At 47.8% G+C, this 17,937-nt stretch overlaps 1 protein-coding gene across 7 annotated transcripts in view; it reads right to left on the reverse strand.

Annotated features, from left to right (window-relative positions):
* Positions 1–17,937, reverse strand: part of LOC144156332 (uncharacterized protein ZK1073.1) — a 282,683-nt gene that overhangs the window by 64,902 nt on the left and 199,844 nt on the right. For all 7 annotated transcript variants that reach the window (XM_077688317.1, XM_077688319.1, XM_077688318.1 and 4 more), the window contains one exon: positions 2,260–2,322. In XM_077688317.1, the coding sequence (XP_077544443.1) occupies positions 2,260–2,322 (63 nt within the window). The remainder of the gene's footprint in view (positions 1–2,259; positions 2,323–17,937) is intronic.

Below are 17,937 nucleotides of genomic sequence, written 5' to 3' on the forward strand. Positions count from 1 at the left end.
CCACCGCGGTGCCACCACTTCATCGCGTGCCGCCTCGGACGCTTCGCAGCATTTTCCCGCTGCCGAACCTCGGCGTCCTTCTGACGCACCTCTGCTCGCTCGATCGGGCTGAGGTTTAAGAGTTTTCGAACGTAATACCGCCAACTCTCACGCTTGACGTGGCCTTCTCCAGCGGCGATTTTTCTCGCACTAACTATACGTACCTATGAACGATCTAAATGTATGCCGACACGTGGTTTATGAGACAAAGTTATACCATTGTGCTCCTTCATGATCCGAGTGTGTATTGCCTTATATAGAGCCGCTCCTTATCACGCTTTTTCAACTGACCATTTTAACACAATAAAAGCCCGGTTATTGGAGCTTTTAGCTTATCAGAGCTTTTCGGGGTCACCTTTGTTTTCTCACAGCTTTTCTGTCAACCGACTGGTCTATGGCGAAATGCATTAGTTTTCTGGCAGTATGCCATCGGTCCACTAAGAAAGCTTTTGCTTTACACTAAGCAGCGCAGGTGTGATTTCAACCCAGTCCCTACGATTGTTAACGAGAAACACAACCTCTAAATCACGGGGCAAGCCTGCTCACGTTCGTTAACAAAGGGTATAAAACGCCTGTGAATATATGTAAAACGCACCCCCGGATGGTGCAATGGGTGAGGGAAGCCTAGAGCTGCTCTGCGGGAGCAGGAACTCTGGGGGCCCCTAGAATGGGTATGCGCGACGGCTTCTCCTCGCCCGCTGCCCGGATGCGGACGAGGTTAATCGTGGGTTTCTCACGAAGCCGTTGGATGGTGCACTGGTCTCCGTGGCGGAGCTTTTGCCAGTTTCTGCGTTGCCGTGCTCTTGGAGCTGGCAAAGAACACAGAAGGAACAGGCGAACACGTGCCAGTGGAACAGCGCAAAGAAATCCAGGGCCATATCCACTAACGTGAAACCTGGGGAGGGGCGAAGCCTGCAGTGTATAAGTGTATTTTGGGGCCTCGGCGCTTTTGCCAACGGAGATGAAACCGTCACGGGGTGGAGGTACACAGTTTGGCTGTAAAAGTCTCGTTTCTTTGTAGCACGACGCGTTCTAGCGAGAGGCGTTGGAAAACGTGTATTCAGGTGTGTTCTTTTAGTGCGCGTTTTCTGCCCATCGAGAATAAACGTTTAGCTCTAGGCGTTTGAAAACGAGTTTCCCGGTGTGTTCTTTTAGTACGCGTGACGTTCTAGCGCGCGGGCGTTGGAAAACGAGTGTCCCGGTGTTTTAGTACCGCGACTACATGAAACGACGACGACAGGAGGCGCCGAAAGCCCGAATGCCTAAGAGGTTTCTCTCCGACCAGGCCGGAGAGAACTGCTTCCCAGAGCAGACCTCGAGTGTACGCTCAGTGTGCCGGCTCGAAGACGTCAGTCAAGGCAAGAAGGCGTGCTACCACTGAAAGATGATGAGCGTCCTGAGAATCCTGAGAACTGCGCCCACAAGCGGCAAGCGGAACAGAAAGGTCACGCACTCTTTCGTCTCAACCGAGTTTTGCAACGACGGCCATGCAGATCGTTTCGTATGGTTCTTTCGTGCAATACTGACATAAACATGATGTCAACAATATTAGAAGCTCTGCTTTACGTCGATGCGGGACATTCGCTTTAGTCGCTCAAGTTGGCGCCGTGGGACGCCACCGAGGCCTTCACAAGGGCGAAACCAAGCTCAGCGCGCGTGCAGGAGGCGCGGCTACGATAAGGGCACACATGCGCGCCGCAGGAAGCCAATATCGCGCTCTAGGGGCGGTGCGCGCGACTCTTCTCCCCCACAGCGCCCGGTGGTTTTACCTTGCCGCTCTACTATTTTCAGTGGCCGCGTTAGAGATACCCGTTTGATCATTCGGGTTTTTTGTCTGATTGTGCCACGCGCAGAACTCACTCACCTGTGGGGCCCAAATGTCGCAGTTGTCACCTTCGGATGGCGACGCACGGATGAAGCGAACACTTTGGCAACCTCGTAGCCCATGATAACTTCACGCGGCGGAAGCATAAATTATTAGCCCTTCAATTTACGCAAGCGATAACAATAGCACATTTTATAGTCAGTACCGTTGATGCACAGCAAATTCTGCACGTTATATGAACGGTGACAGTTGATATTCAAATATCAAGACAATTAAAGAAAAATGCTTGCACGACAAACCCAGCGAGCACGTGCACAGCGCGAGAGCGACAGATCCCGCACAACGATTAACCCTGTGGGCTTCGCAGAACAGGATGCAAGGGGGCCGACACGTACTTGAGGTGATCCAGCACAGATATAAGGTCCTCCCCCATCATCTGAATGGTCGGAAAGTTGAACCTGCAAAATAGGAACAGCAAAGTCAGCAATCATGGCCTGCCCGGCAAACTGAAGCACAGTTTTCGACATATTCATGGTCATTATAAAGGACTACTGGTACAAAACGGCATTAGAAACCCACTCGACGTTTACATCCCGTACACCCACGCTTTTCTGAATATTTTCATTGCAGGTGTTAAGAATACATTCATGACCCGTTAGTAGCAAGAATCCAAGCAAGCCACAGATGTTTTCGACGCGAGTATTCATATCACTGCGATGGATGGCCCGGCTCAATTGGCACAAAACTCCGGGAATTAAGGCAAAACTGTGATCGGCTATTAAGAACGGCTAGGTAGACTTTTGTTGACCTTAGAAGCAGCGCTTTTTAATTTGCTGGAAGTGAATAATTGCGAAGACATATTCCTCAGAGTGACGCGAAGCATGGACCGAATTGGTGGGGACATTATTACGCGCTCTTTGGTCGTTAATTGGCATTGTTTCAAATAAATGACGTCCGTGACATCATTTGAAACAATTGTATAACACAACCAGCGAGATAAAAGACCTTTTCCTAATTTTTCTCAATAAGCGCAACTCCTGAATGAGCCCGAACAGCGAACTAATGCCAATAGTTTACTTTCATAAAGTTGTGTCGTGTTCTGTTGTGTTTTATGGCTGGCACATAAGCGACTAAGGCTATCATGCGCCAAACAGATGGTTTTGTGGTTTGTTTTGTGGATAATGATCCGTTGTTTTAAAGCATTACAGCTTGTTTAGGAGCATTGCTTGTTTTGAAAAACTTAAAACAGAGGAAATTGCAACAAGAGCGTCATGTCCTAGACGTAAACTGGGGTGAAATGGAATGTGTTCGTCGTAGAACCGCCTGGGGAGGCATAACGTTTTTTTCAATGGAAAGGGTAGGGGGAAAGGAGAGTGGGTGGTGGCATCAGTCCAGGACGCCTTCAGGCTCCCCTCCTTCCCGCTCCCCCCCCCCGCAGCCCGCGCCCGAGAGATCAGGTACTCCTGGTCATGGAGCTGGAAGCTGGTCATGTTTTTCTCTCAAGATCTTAAATTTCGCACATGACAGTAAGATGTGGTTCACTATTAGCTCTTGGTCACATTTTTCACATCTCCGTTGATCCTGTTTCATCAGAAGAAAGTTATTTGTTAGATGGGTATGTCCAATGCCGAGGCAACATGAAATAACTTTTGATGCGTTCTTCATGTTTGCTTGATTCCAACTCCATTATAATGAGATAAACTATGTGAAGTTTGTTTTTGGTTTCCTTATCCCATGAGGGCTGCCATTTTTCTGTCAGTTTACTCCGTATGAATTTCATGCAGTCGCTATAAGGAATATGAACTTGTTTTATTGTTTTGTTGACGGCCTGTGCGGCACATGTATCCGCTCTATCATTTCCATTGATTCCAGCATGGCTAGGAACGCAGCACAACTTAATTTCCTGTCGCTCTGTTTCGGCTGTCACTAAATTGGGCATTATGTCTCCTATTAACAGTTGAGAAGCATTTTTGTAATGCACTGTTGTGCTGTGCTGTGATTGTGCTGAGGGAATCTGTGTAGACAACAATTTTCAGAATTCGTTGCTTAATTATTCTTCCTATAGCCACAGCAACGGCATAAGATTCTGCTGTAAAAACCGAGGCGCACTGAGGTATAACCTGGTCACCCTCTCCCATTTTCCTTGTAGTACTGCACTCCTAGCATGGGATGTTTTTTTGGAACCATCTGTCTAAAAAGCCGTGTATTCATTGTATTTCTTGCTTAGAGCAAAAAACTCTTGTAAAATATGTTCACTCGCTGTCTGCTTTTTCCGAAAGTTTGTCAATATAAAATCGCATACAGGAGGGAAAGTATACCAACGTGGTAATTGGTTTGTTCTTTTGGCGGTCCCAGGTAATGTGTCCAGCAAACTAAGTTCTTGGCATTTATGTTAAAACCAAAGGAGCAATGGACGAACAGCTTGGGGTTTGTTATTGAAGAGTGTTCTATATGGACATTTCGTAATTATGGGATAGCAAAGATGCGTTGGAAGTGAACGAATCTTTAGGATGTATGATCACGTGAGTATGGTTCTGCTCTATGCAAGTGGTGGTACATTGGTTTCAACATATAGGCTGCTTATTAATGATGTCCTATATGACGAGATGAGAGACGTAAACCTAAATTATGTACCGGGTTCAGTCGTTCCAAGTATGACTGCCTTGCTGAGCCATACACAATGCGACGATAGTCTAAGCAGGAGCGTACAACCGAGCGATAAACATGTACGGGGCATGATATGTCGAAACCCCAGTGTTTACGCGACAGGACGTTCAGTATGTTTAGAGCTCGGGATGCTTTCCTTTTTAGCATATTGATGTGAGGAAGGAAAGCGAGTTTTTTGTCAACGGTTACACCAAGACATTTGTGCTCATTTTGTCCAGGCAATTTGATTTCATTCAGGGGGACGGCCCCCGTCCAAGGGCCACGTCCAAGGAATTTCGGTGTCCGCACAAAAAGAAATCAGGCTGCCATTAAACGTGCTATTTCTCGCCTAGTAAGCCAACTTCGTGGAGAGCCGTCATATAGTTGACATTTAAAGAAGCAGCATTCGAACGAGGGCTAACACTTTGGCCCGCAGAAACAACGGTCGCGGAATTACAAGGTCACTCACTGACTAATGTGTTTACCCCAATTCCTGAGTATGTACTCCTTCCGGTTCACGCATAAAAGTAGGCAAAGCTACCTGGATTTTGAAAGAAAAGAAAAATATCCTGATCAACGGCACTGGTTCTAAGGTCCAGCGTTTTTTCGTCGTATTACAGTATACTTCATGGTTGAAAAACTATGTGTTTGGCACCAAAGACGACGATGTCATTATTTCATCTCGTAAAACAGCGCAAGCACACACGAAAGCGAGAACGACAAACTGAGCGGGTTGGTAATGGCTCACTGAAAAAACTGCGTGATATATATATATATATATATATATATATATATATATATATATATACAGTCAAACCCGACTATATCGAACCCGTTTACATCGAATTATCCCCTATATCGAACAATTCTTGTGCACTATAATGTTACCGGGAGAATATATAGCAAAAAGTACGGCTACATCGAACAAAAAAGGCAGCCGCAACCTATATATCGAACTTCGGCAGCGCAAGATTGCCCCCGAAGTTGGCTTTCCCGCGCGGCAGCTGGGCGAGCTGCCTACGCCTCCTCCCCCAGTTTGAAAAGTCACTTAGCCCAAGCGCTCGCGCTCTCGCTCGCTCTGACAGCCACCCCCTGGAAATAGTGGTTGGACCACACTCTCCCGCTGTCTCGCCAGTCTCGCGCGGCGGGCTCTCTCTCCCCTCGCTTCTACGCATGCTTCCCTTTTCGTGTTTTCGCGGTTGACGACGCATCGGTACGCCTTGTTCATCTGCCCCATCTGCGATGGCTGCTGTGCGATGGCCGTCGATGACGATGTTGAAACTACCGGAGAGCTCGCCGATGAAGACATCGTTGCCGATCTAGCTACGGAAGGCCCCGCCGATGACAGCAACTGTGAGGACTTGACGAGTTCCGCCCCGCCCCCATGTTCCGATGCTCTTCACGCGCTGAGCGTTCTTCGCCGCCACTGCGCGGCAATAGAAGGCTGTGGGCTCAGCTGTTTCGAGTCACTTGACAATGTTGAAAAGTGTGTGCTCAACAATGCTTCGAAAATGATGAAGCAAAAGAAGATCGGAGACTATTTCTCGCGCTAGTGTGCCCGCGGAGCATGTATCTTGCAAGTAAACAACAGTTAGTGATGAGGTACGTTCTGTGCATTGTCACATTATTTAAACATTATATATCGAATTGTACGATATATCGAACTAATGACCGTTTTTTGCGAGTTCGATATATCCGGGTTTGACTATATATATATATATATATATATATATATATATATATATATATATATATATATATAGCGTATGAATGAAGTACGATGGGGCCGGTAAAACATATACAGTGAAAGAGAAGACTAAAGGGTAACGAACGAAAATGTATTAACGTTTCGGCTTCGGAGAAGCCTTCGTCAGAATAAAATTCTGACGAAGGCTTCTCCGAAGCCGAAACGTTAATACATTTTCGTTCGTTACCCTTTAGTCTTCTCTTTCACTGTATATATATATATATATATATATATATATATATATATATATATATATATATATATATATATATATCACCCTCACGCGTCAGATACACTTCTAGTAAATATAAATAGCCCAGAAAGTGAAGGAGAACACAGTCGCCCAGATAGCCGAATTGGTAAGGCATTCGACATGTAATCGAAAGGCGTGGGTTCGGTCCCCACTCTGGGCGCGTGTTTTTCTTTCTTTCTTTCTTCTGTATAATTTAAAAAAAATGTTTACTTAATTAACCGTAGTGATAAAGAAAAGAGCCTAACCACACCCCTATGCCTCCTTTGGCGTTGTAGACTGCTGACCTATCTCTGTATTTCCTCAACGAGCCCCTCATTTCCTTACTATATTCTTCTGCGAAAGCCTAGCGAGGGTCCCGGTTCTGGCAGCCTTGATGCCTAGGTAGCATAAGAGGGCTTCCCGCCAGTAACCCACTCATGACAGGCTGTAGACGTTCGAGTCACGCCCCGGGGGTTAAAAAGAAGGTCCCCTTCTCCCCGTCTAGTCAGAGTGGCGCTGGCTACCACCCTCAAGCGTCAGATACACTTCTAGTAAATATAAATAGCCCAGAAAGTGAAGGAGAACACAGTCGCCCAGATAGCCGAATTGGTAGGGCATTCGACATGTAATCGAAAGGCGTGGGTTCGGTCCCCACTCTGGGCGCGTGTTTTTCTTTCTTTCTTCTGTATAATTTAAAAAAAAATTTTACTTAATTAACCGTAGTGATAAAGAAAAGAGCCTAACCACACCCCTATGCCTCCTTTGGCGTTGTAGACTGCTGACCTATCTCTGTATTTCCTCAACGAGCCCCTCATTTCCTTACTATATTCTTCTGCGAAAGCCTAGCGAGGGTCCCGGTTCTGGCAGCCTTGATGCCTAGGTAGCATAAGAGGGCTTCCCGCCAGTAACCCACTCATGACAGGCTGTAGACGTTCGAGTCACGCCCCGGGGGTTAAAAAGAAGGTCCCCTTCTCCCCGTCTAGTCAGAGTGGCGCTGGCTACCACCCTCAAGCGTCAGATACACTTCTAGTAAATATAAATAGCCCAGAAAGTGAAGGAAAACACGGTCGCCCAGATAGCCGAATTGGTAAGGCATTCGACATGTAATCGAAAGGCGTGGGTTCGGTCCCCACTCTGGGCGCGTGTTTTTCTTTCTTTCTTTCTTCTGTATAATTTAAAAAAAAATGTTTACTTAATTAACCGCAGTGATAAAGAAAAGAGCCTAACCACACCCCTATGCCTCCTTTGGCGTTGTAGACTGCTGACCTATCTCTGTATTTCCTCAACGAGCCCCTCATTTCCTTACTATATTCTTCTGCGAAAGCCTAGCGAGGGTCCCGGTTCTGGCAGCCTTGATGCTTAGGTAGCATAAGAGGGCTTCCCGCCAGTAACCCACTCATGACAGGCTGTAGACGTTCGAGTCACGCCCCGGGGGTTAAAAAGAAGGTCCCCTTCTCCCCGTCTAGTCAGAGTGGCGCTGGCTACCCTGGGCGCGTGTTTTTCTTTCTTTCTTTCTTCTGTATAATTAAAAAAAATGTTTACTTAATTAACCGTAGTGATAAAGAAAAGAGCCTAATCACACCCCTATGCCTCCTTTGGCGTTGTAGACTGCTGACCTATCTCTGTATTTCCTCAACGAGCCCCTCATTTCCTTACTATATTCTTCTGCGAAAGCCTAGCGAGGGTCCCGGTTCTGGCAGCCTTGATGCCTAGGTAGCATAAGAGGGCTTCCCGCCAGTAACCCACTCATGACAGGCTGTAGACGTTCGAGTCACGCCCCGGGGGTTAAAAAGAAGGTCCCCTTCTCCCCGTCTAGTCAGAGTGGCGCTGGCTACCACCCTCAAGCGTCAGATACACTTCTAGTAAATATAAATAGCCCAGAAAGTGAAGGAGAACACAGTCGCCCAGATAGCCGAATTGGTAAGGCATTCGACATGTAATCGAAAGGCGTGGGTCTGGGCGCGTGTTTTTCTTTCTTTCTTTCTTCTGTATAATTAAAAAAAATGTTTACTTAATTAACCGTAGTGATAAAGAAAAGAGCCTAAGCACACCCCTATGCCTCCTTTGGCGTTGTAGACTGCTGACCTATCTCTGTATATATATATATATCAATGTGTCGAACCGAAAGTAATACCGGTTCGCTAACCAGTTCGATGAGTTGAATTATCACTGAAATTCGAACAAACGACATTTAGTAGTTTAAAACGAAAGTCAAATCAAAATACAAACAAACATTCAAAATGCTGCTGTTCCCCAAGGGCGGTGGCACAATTGCAAACCAAACTTTAAACAATTCCGAGATATTAGAAAACATATGAAGTGGCGACGATTTACCACCTACTTTCTCGCCCAGACTTTATGTTGTCCTAGCGACTATTCATAAAGCCACCGCCAAGAGATATGACGGTGGGGTATATTTCCTGCCCTTTCCTTTTTTGTTGAAATCGTAATCGTCGCTATGGAATCGCCCATCGCGCTAACCTTGAAGCCTTAAATTTAGGCCTGCGTACTGGCGCGTTCAAATACCAGCATTAATACCAATGGCGCACGTTTTTTTATATTTCTAACCAATGAGTCAGATTATTTGGTCACCCTGAATAGTTTGTTAGCTTTAACCTTATCGAATGTGTTAGCCACACTTTTGGCCGTACCAGCGTTGCCAAACACAACAGCCATACCGAGTGTCACCCATAGAACGAGAAGCAATACAAAACCAGGTTGTAGATATGCTGATGGATGATGTTATTCAGCCGCCGAACAGCAACAGCCGTAGGCTGCCCCTATGGCGCTTCTAAGGAAGAAGGATGTAACATTATTGTTTTGTGTGGACTATCTGTAGCTAAACAAAATTACAAAGAAACATTTGTACCCGCTCCCGGGTATTGATGACACCCTGGATCGGCTTCGCCATGCCCGCTACTTCTCGTTAGTTGACCTGAAGAAAGGGTACTGGCAGATAGAGTTGGACGAGCGAGATCGGGAAAAGGCGGCTTTTATTACCCCAGATGGACTTTATGAGTTCACAGTGATGCCGTTCGGACTCTGTACGGCACCAGAAGCGCTCCAGCGCGTCATGGACACCATTCTATCCGACCTTAAATGGCAGACCTGCCTCGTTTAGTTGGACAATGTCATCTTTTCCCGCATACTCGACGAACATACACGACGGATTCGCGCAGTACTGAAGGCTCTCGAACCCGCTGACCTTACGTTCAATCAGAAGAAATGTCAGTTCGCGTATACGATGAGCTCAAGTTCCTAGGTCACGTTATTAGCAACGAAGGTGTCAGCGCTGATCGCGCGAAGACAGTCGCCATTCGTGCCTTGCCAACACCAACAAACAAGTCTGCTGTAAGGAGATTCCTGGGATTGCGTGCTTACTACCGACGCTTTGTCCCAAATTTATCTCAGACAGACGCTCCACTAACTTACCTTGCAAAAGAGCAGGTATCATTTCAGTATAATGACGAACAACAGCACGCATTAGAGGCATTAAAAGAGGCTCTGCAGACAACGCTTGTGCTGGGACACTCTGACCAAGATGCCGAGACCTAAATTCATAGAGATGCCAGTCATACGGGACTTGGGGCCCCAGTGGAAAACGCGTTTAGAAATGTCGACGATGACGACGATGCCTTTCTCGGCGCACTGCAGGTTTCGGGCATGGCAACACGGCAGCGTCAAGATCCTGAGCTGCCTAAGGCGATTACGTACCTCCAAGGCCAACAAGTCGACCTTCCCAAAATTTTTTCGCGGAAAGTTTCATCGTTCCGTCATCGGCATGACGTGCTCTACAAGGAGAACTGTAACCCGAATTGCAGGTCGTGGCTCCTAGTCGTGCCAGCCAGCCTTCGCGAAGAGATCGTAGACGCTTGTCATGACCACCACACCACTGGACACCTTGGATACAGCCGCACACTAGAGCGGATACGGGAAAGCTATTACTGGCCCCGTCTTCCTAAAACATCCCGAGTATGCCATAGGCAAAAAAACACCATCACGGCCGGCTGGACTCCTACAACCTATAGAGCCACCAAGAACGCCTTTTAAATAGGAATGGACCTTCTGGGGCCATTTACTGTTTATAACTCCAAGAATCGATGGATCGTAATAGCAACGGATTACTTTACTCGCTACGTGGAATCTGAAGCACTTCTATTTGTGAAAAGCGCTGAAATAGCGAAGTTTTTCATCGAATCAATTGTTTTCGGGCATGCTGCTCCCAAAGGGCTCATCACAGATCGCGGCTCTGCGTTCACGTCGCAACTCACGCAGGACATACTCTGCTTGAGCAACACCAGCCATCACCGAACAACACCGTACCACCCCCAAACATATGGCCTCACAGAGCGCCTCAACAAGACCATTACCGATATGATCGCGATGTACCCGGACGTCGAGCACCGGACGTGAACGAAGTGCTTCCCTTTGTGACGTTCGCATATAACAACGCGATCCTAGAAAGGAGGGCATTCTATCCCTTTTATTTGGTACAGGGGCGACACGTGAATTAAATGCTTGACGCGATATTGCCTCGTTTGCCGAGTGATCTTACCCACGAAGATGTGGAAGAAATATCCCAACGAGTAGAGGAAGCCCGCCAACTCGCGAGGATCAGGATTCGACGTCAACACTCCGTCGACGCTGATCGCTACAACCTCCGTCGGCGTCACGTTTTTTTTTGGATTTGGACACGCGTAAGACACCATGGTTTCAGCCAAAAGCTTATGCAGCGTTACTTTGGCCGTATAAGATAGTTCGTCGTATTGGTAACCTCAATCATGAAGTAATCCCAGATGCAGCGCACACCGCGTCCCGCCGAAGTCCAAGGTTCAAAGTGGTGCACGTCGTATGTCTCAAGCCATACTGCGAACGTTAAGGCACAAGCCACCACACCAACACACCCAACTGTCCCTCGATCTTCGCAGCATCAAGTCGATGCCTTCAAAGGAGGGGGGAAGCAATGCCACTACTAACCTCAGCAGCAAAATGAGTGAGGAAGACGAGAACGCCCCCATAGCCCGGCAAAACTGGATGCCACTCGCTCACACTCACTCAAAAAAATATATTTATCCTAACGCACTCCCTCGCACTCGCTACTTCACCCTCACCACGCCCACTCACTCGCACTCACGCTCACCACTCCGCCCTTACCACTCACACTCACTGGCGCTCACGCTCGCCACTCGTCCCCACCATTCGCACTCACTCCCGTTCACGCTCACTATTACGCTCTCACCAATCGCAGTCACTTGCTGTCACGCTTATCCCTCCGCCCTCACCACTCGCGCTTACTCCCGCTCACGCTGTCCACTCGTCCCCACCACTCGCACTCACTCGCACTCACGCTCGCCACTCGGGCCTCACTACTCGCACTAACTCCCGTTCACGCTCACCACTCGTCGTCACCACTCCACTCACTCTAGCTCACGCTCGCCACTCCGCTCTCACCACTCGCACTCACTCGCGCTCACGCTCGCCCCTCGTCCTCACCCCTCGCACTCCCTCGCGCTCACCACTCGTCGTAAAACACGCACTCACTCATACTCACGCTCACCACTCATCCCCACCATTCACACTCACCCGCGCTCACGCTCACCACTCGCATTCGCCGCTTACGCTCCCTCGCACTCGCACTCACCACTTGCAATGGCCACTCACATTCACTCGCAATCACCACTCGCTTCCTCCACTCACACGCACTCTCCACTCCCATCACCCACTCACGCTCACTCACAACCACCGCGAATTCACATTCCAACTGACTGTTTTTTACAGCATGGGAGTTTTAATTTCGCCTTTTTGTAAACCACATGAATCGTTCCATTTTGCGGAGAACTTCAATGCGGTCCTATTGACACCGACACCACTGTGTTAGGTGAAGCGAGAAAAAAATTGGGTGTTTTAAGAGATAAGCTTCGCATAGGCTATGAGGTATGCCCCCAAAACAATCATTAACTCCTACCAACTTCACCCAAAAAAACCTGTATTACGAGAATTAAAGCGCGAAGCTTTCTCCTGTGCAACCTCAGTGAAAGTCACAGTTTACAATCGAAACTGATTCATCAGTGTCAGGATGGCGCATAAAGGCAATAAAGAAAAAAATTGGCCACGTATCTGCTCCTTTCGTTGCAAATGCCGTCAAAAGACGATAGTCTTTATCGGCTTTTGCGAGTAAATGCCTCCCTTCGCTTTCCCGCTCACCTCTCATGTTGTTCCTCTTGCGTCGCGCTCCTCCCAAGGTAAAGACGCAAAAGGTTTGCTTAAATCAATTTAAATTTACCGCGTTCCACTGCTCCAAAACGGGTGTCTCAATGCGAACGCTGCCGTACGGCGAAGACGAGCGTTAATCTAGGCGCCCTACTTCAACGTTTATAGAACCGCGTTTCCCTACTCCACGTGCGTTGCAAGCAGAACGTGAAACATATCTAGTGGAACCTTGCGTAACTGTTGCCGGTTGATTTCTTAAAATGGCGCCAGAAGCTATAGTGGCGCGGGCGACAGCAGGCGACGGCGGAGTGAATTCTTTTTCTGCAGTTAATGAAGTATTTAATTTCGCAAAAGTCAAGTATGTTTGCTTTTTTATAAAGGAACACTGCAAATATCACTTCTGTATTGATTTGTTGTCTCATATTTGCGTAATGTCTTGTTCTTCTTCAACCATGTTGACAAGTATGAACATTACACCAGAAATAGACGGGTAGATTTAGCTGTGACTATATAAGACTATTGCGCAGGCATTATTTTGCTTTGGCCGGGTGGCTGAATCGAGTTACAGACGGACAGACAGACAGACAGACATACAGACAGACCAAAATTTCTGGGTTTAAGTAGCCCAAGAAAGACTATCGTCTTTAAAAAAAAGTGTCAGGATGGCGCAATTGGATAGACGTCGGCTTCATATCGCGGGAAACCCAGGTTCAATTCTCACCACGGGAAAGTTTGTTTAGATGCAGAGCATCTGATTCACTCGCCTTGTCCCTCCGGCGTCGTCGTCGTCGTCGTCGGCGTTGTCCACCCCTCCCCCATTCTCCTCGCCGCGCCAGCTGCGCTCTCCGCCGCTCACCCCCTCTCCTCTCCGATAGCGACCCCTCTCTCGCGAGGGGCATTGGATTGGATTGGATTGGATTGGCTTGGCTTGGCTTGGGTTGGATTGTGTTGGATTGTGTTGCGTCATAGCCGCGGCACGTTGCGTCAAAGCCGCGGCAGACGCGCTGGGGCCGGCGCATGTGCAGTACTCTCTCTTCCGCGGTTTCCTCTCCTTCGGGCGCGCTGCGCATATAACCGGTGTGCCGTTCTCCGGCGAAGCAACATCCACGCTTGGCTCAAACACCTAGAGTCCACGCCCCTTTACAAGTACGCCAACGTCGTCATCGACTGGGACCGGCTTATGCAGTCCCCTCAACGTTATGCGCGCTATAAAACGCGGTTCCTTCGCCGCTCCGCCTATGCGTCGCATCTACACAGGGGTTCCCGCGAGGGAAGGTGAGAGTTTTTTTCTTGAGGCTCTTGATGTGCCTTCGCTTAACATCATCATCTTTTTCTGAAACCCACTCTGTAAAGTTGGCTTTCTTACAGTGCTTTTTACTCAGGCTCCGACGCCATCAGCGAGGAATAAAAAGTTTCACATAAAAAAATGGTGACGTTTGCACTAAGTTGCGCAAGGCTTGAACCACAACGAAGCTAGATGATTCTTTCTCTGTAGGTACTTTCTTTCGATGTAAGCACCACGACGCATTGCATTAGGGTTGACATTGCTCTTTACACGTCGCATAATCGCTTTTCACTGTGGTAGTAGTAGTCATTGTCATATCAATCTATACCGTTGTCATCTTCATGCACGACTGGCGGGTCCGTGTCGTTTTTTCCGCAGGTGGCAACCGACTTCGCGAACTGGGCGTCTGTAGCGCGACCTGTCTTGTGCTTCCCCCTTGAGGCGCAGACATACGTGAACTGTTGTCTTGGTGTTTTCTTTGCGAGCGCAACGCGCAAGCCAGGATGACGCCAGGTGCTCCTCGTAAGGCGTTTGCTCGTGGGCTCGGTAAACAGCCGGAGGAGTAACTATGACGCAGCCTTTTAAATGCAGAGCATTTCTTAAACTCACATGTAGCGGCCGCCGTCCATCCGCAACAGCTCAGCGCGCAGGTGCGCCCTCTCCCCCACTCCTCCTCTCCCGCATCACGCTACCCTCCTCGCTCTCAACAACAGCTCCGCACCCCTCCCCCTACACTATATAAAAAAAATAATAGTTATCGGCGCCTGGTTTCGATCCCACGACCCTGTGGGCGGAACGCGAGGTACATGGTGCTCTTCCCACTGCGCCACAAAAGCGACACAGAATCAAAGGGTACGAACGCGCCTTATATCCTTGACTCATTCAAACTACGTCAAGAAGCTGCTGATACACGGCAGCAGTTGCATCGATCTCGTCTTCACCAGTTGCTGCAACGCACGACCACTGCTTAAAGACCCCTTAACAGTACACTTTAGCGACCACGAAGCCGTCGTTCTCACCGTCCAATACAACGACAACAGCAACAAATAAATAAATAACGACTTACAACAATTTACTCCTTGCCTTCACTTCTTGCGTCCCAAAAAAAAAAAAGAAAAAGTGGGCCCATCTCTCCACGAGGGGGGACTCGAGTCGCAAAATCACGAAAGTAATAATTAATATACGAAAGAAATAATAATAATTAATAGTAATAAGCAATAATAGTTCACACATTCACTACCAGCCCACCACCACCCCCCAAACACTAACGTTAACGCAATACACCCACCCCCTACGCGACACATTTACTCGAGTCCCCCCTCGTAGGAAGATGGGCCCAATTTTTTTGATGACGCCGCACACCGCACACATTACGGCCACCAACAACAGCCTCACTGCTAAAAGCACACGCTGAAAAAGGAGTAACACGGAACCTCCCAGAGCGGCAATGCAGCTGCTAAGCGCAAGAGCCCAAAAAACGTTTCTATATGGCGACAGTCTTTCATCTTTAACGGCAGACTCCCGGCAGTGACGTCTGCTACTTTGCTAGGCCGATTATTGCGCCCTCTATACATAAAAATGAATTTCACCTCCGTTTAGTAGAGTGGGCTTTAGGTTACATGATGAAAAAAATTAAGCCACATGAAGTGGACTGTGTGAGCGCTACTATAAATTGAGGTATTACAAGTACATTATTTCCTTGGAGACCAAACACGTCGGAAGTGTTACAAGGTACAAATAGAACGGGGGGAGGGGCAAGTGTGGGAAAACTTTTCACTATAACTCACAGGTGACAGGCGGCAAAGCATCATAAGCTGGTAAAAGGCACTTTTCCTTTGTTGATTTTTAAGTAGCAGTGCATTCTCTGCATCACGCTTTTGATTTATGATATGGTTTAACACGCCGAAACTGCGCAGGTTATGAGGCGCGCCGTAGCGGAGGGCTCCGGATTAATTTTTACCACTTGGGAATCTTTAACGTGCGCCTAAATCTCGAAAAAAAAAAAAAAAAAACAGGCGTTCTTGCTTTTCGCCTTCACCAGAATAGCAGCCTCCGGGGCCGGGAATCGAACCCGCGTACTTGGCGCCTTTTCTTTCCATGTGTCGACTCTCTGCAAGCTGCGTTATTTCAGGCGCGGTCAGCATAACCAGAGTCCTTCAATGCTTTACTGGTCACGAAACTGCTCCGTAACTCAATAAGAGAGCTTCATATGCTGCGTGTGGCCGCCGCGCGGTGGCGCCACCCTCTCACTGAGGTCACTCCTCGGGCGGCGTTGCGCTGGCTCGAACAGCGGAGCCGCGGCGAGTTGTGTTTGTTTTGTGCGGGAAAAAAATGTCACGTGCATATCGCGCTCTTTTGATGCGACTTAAGTAGTGCAATGACGATGCCGAACATGTGTTGCGTCCCGGGATGTCGTTCCTTGTACAACGATACCACAGAAAATGTTTCCTTGTTCTGTTGACCGAACGACGGGCAGCTGCATGAGAAATGGAGGCGCGCCATTCCCAAGCAAGCAACGGGATATTTCAGCTTCGATTATAAGTGTATGACAGTGTGTGGAAATGCACGGTGTGTGAGAATGGAAAAAGCAATGTACCCTTTTGAGAGCATCGTGGATCTAGAATTGCACAAGGCTAACTTAAAGCCGGATTTTTGTAATATCAGTCAGGATGTAGCGGTGCTTCATTACTTGTTTGCAAACTTGTATTACCTTGCGCTCAGGCTCGCGTGTAAAAAAGCTTTGGGACGTCTTGTGCTTTTACTTTTCATATTTCCGCGAATTATCCCTTAGGGTTCGTTTTGTTTGTTTTGGTAACCGCGCGTGGCTGATTCCGGTTTCTTATCTGGCGTTTCAACCGGAGCGCCCGTTTGCTGTTTTTGTCCTACGTCCCGTCGGGCGATATTGTTTGATATGGAAAGGGTTCCACCTTGTCGCTAACTTGAATTTTTTTTTCTTCGACAATTTTCTCGATCCTATTTCCATGGATCGGAAATTAATAACGTTGCGAGAGTAATGCGAGAGTTACGTTGTGAGAGTAACTCATTTTATCGAAGTTCATCTGTGCACGTCACACTGCCGACTGCTTCTTCGGCGTTTTTGTTTCATTCTAGTCTTTTGTAGTGCAGGAGCTAAGCTCGCTGCGTTCAGAAAAGCTTTGCGTCGTTCTTGGCTACGTGGCAATATTCTGTTTCCTGCGTGTGCTGTGCATCGCAGCGCGAAAAAATAAATTTTTGTACGCTGGACCACGCTCTTTTGTCTCCCTTAGTAACATTGAAATTTTTTGTTGCGTGTGATAAAATCTATTTTATTGTTCTTTTTTCGCTTCCTGTTTTTGCAGGGATTGTAAAGCGTGGAAGCAGAAAGACACATGGTGCAACATATATCTCTTCGTGTTTTGATCCTTCGCGTTTCTGCAGCGTTTTTAGATGTTCTCAAGTATGTACCCACTCATCGAAACGACAATACTATTGGGCTATGTCTTTTAGCGTTCTGTGCATTCCAGGGCAATCAACGGATTCATTAAGCGTAGTCTAGCTGAACGACGCGTACTTGGTTTCTTTCAGTTTTTTTATTGTATTATCGATACGCCCGCAACAGTCCGTGACTACACAGCTAGCGTATGTGTAGTATTTACAACTTTGCTTTAAGAAAAGAAGGAATTTAGATTTAAAAATCAGTAAACACAACGGCGCAGCGCTTGTGCCAGAGCACACAGAAGCCGTTGCCGTTCGCGGCCGAAGTCTACGGTAATTTACTTCGAAAAATAAAACCCCTAAGGCAGGTGATATACACAATGACTGGACTATTCATTGCTAACTACTACGAAAAAAAAAAACACTTAATCAGCGCGCAGACACGAATACCAGCGAGCGTTTGCACGCCAAGAGCTGGCCAATACGCCGCACGCGCGGCGGCTGGATGGCCTTCGTGCGGCGGTGGCGCCTGTAGTGGC

This window comes from Haemaphysalis longicornis, unplaced genomic scaffold (genome assembly GCF_048455015.1).
Source record: "Haemaphysalis longicornis isolate Haplotype H1 unplaced genomic scaffold, Haemaphysalis longicornis Haplotype H1 scaffold_1, whole genome shotgun sequence".
Lineage (NCBI taxonomy): Eukaryota > Metazoa > Arthropoda > Arachnida > Ixodida > Ixodidae > Haemaphysalis > Haemaphysalis longicornis.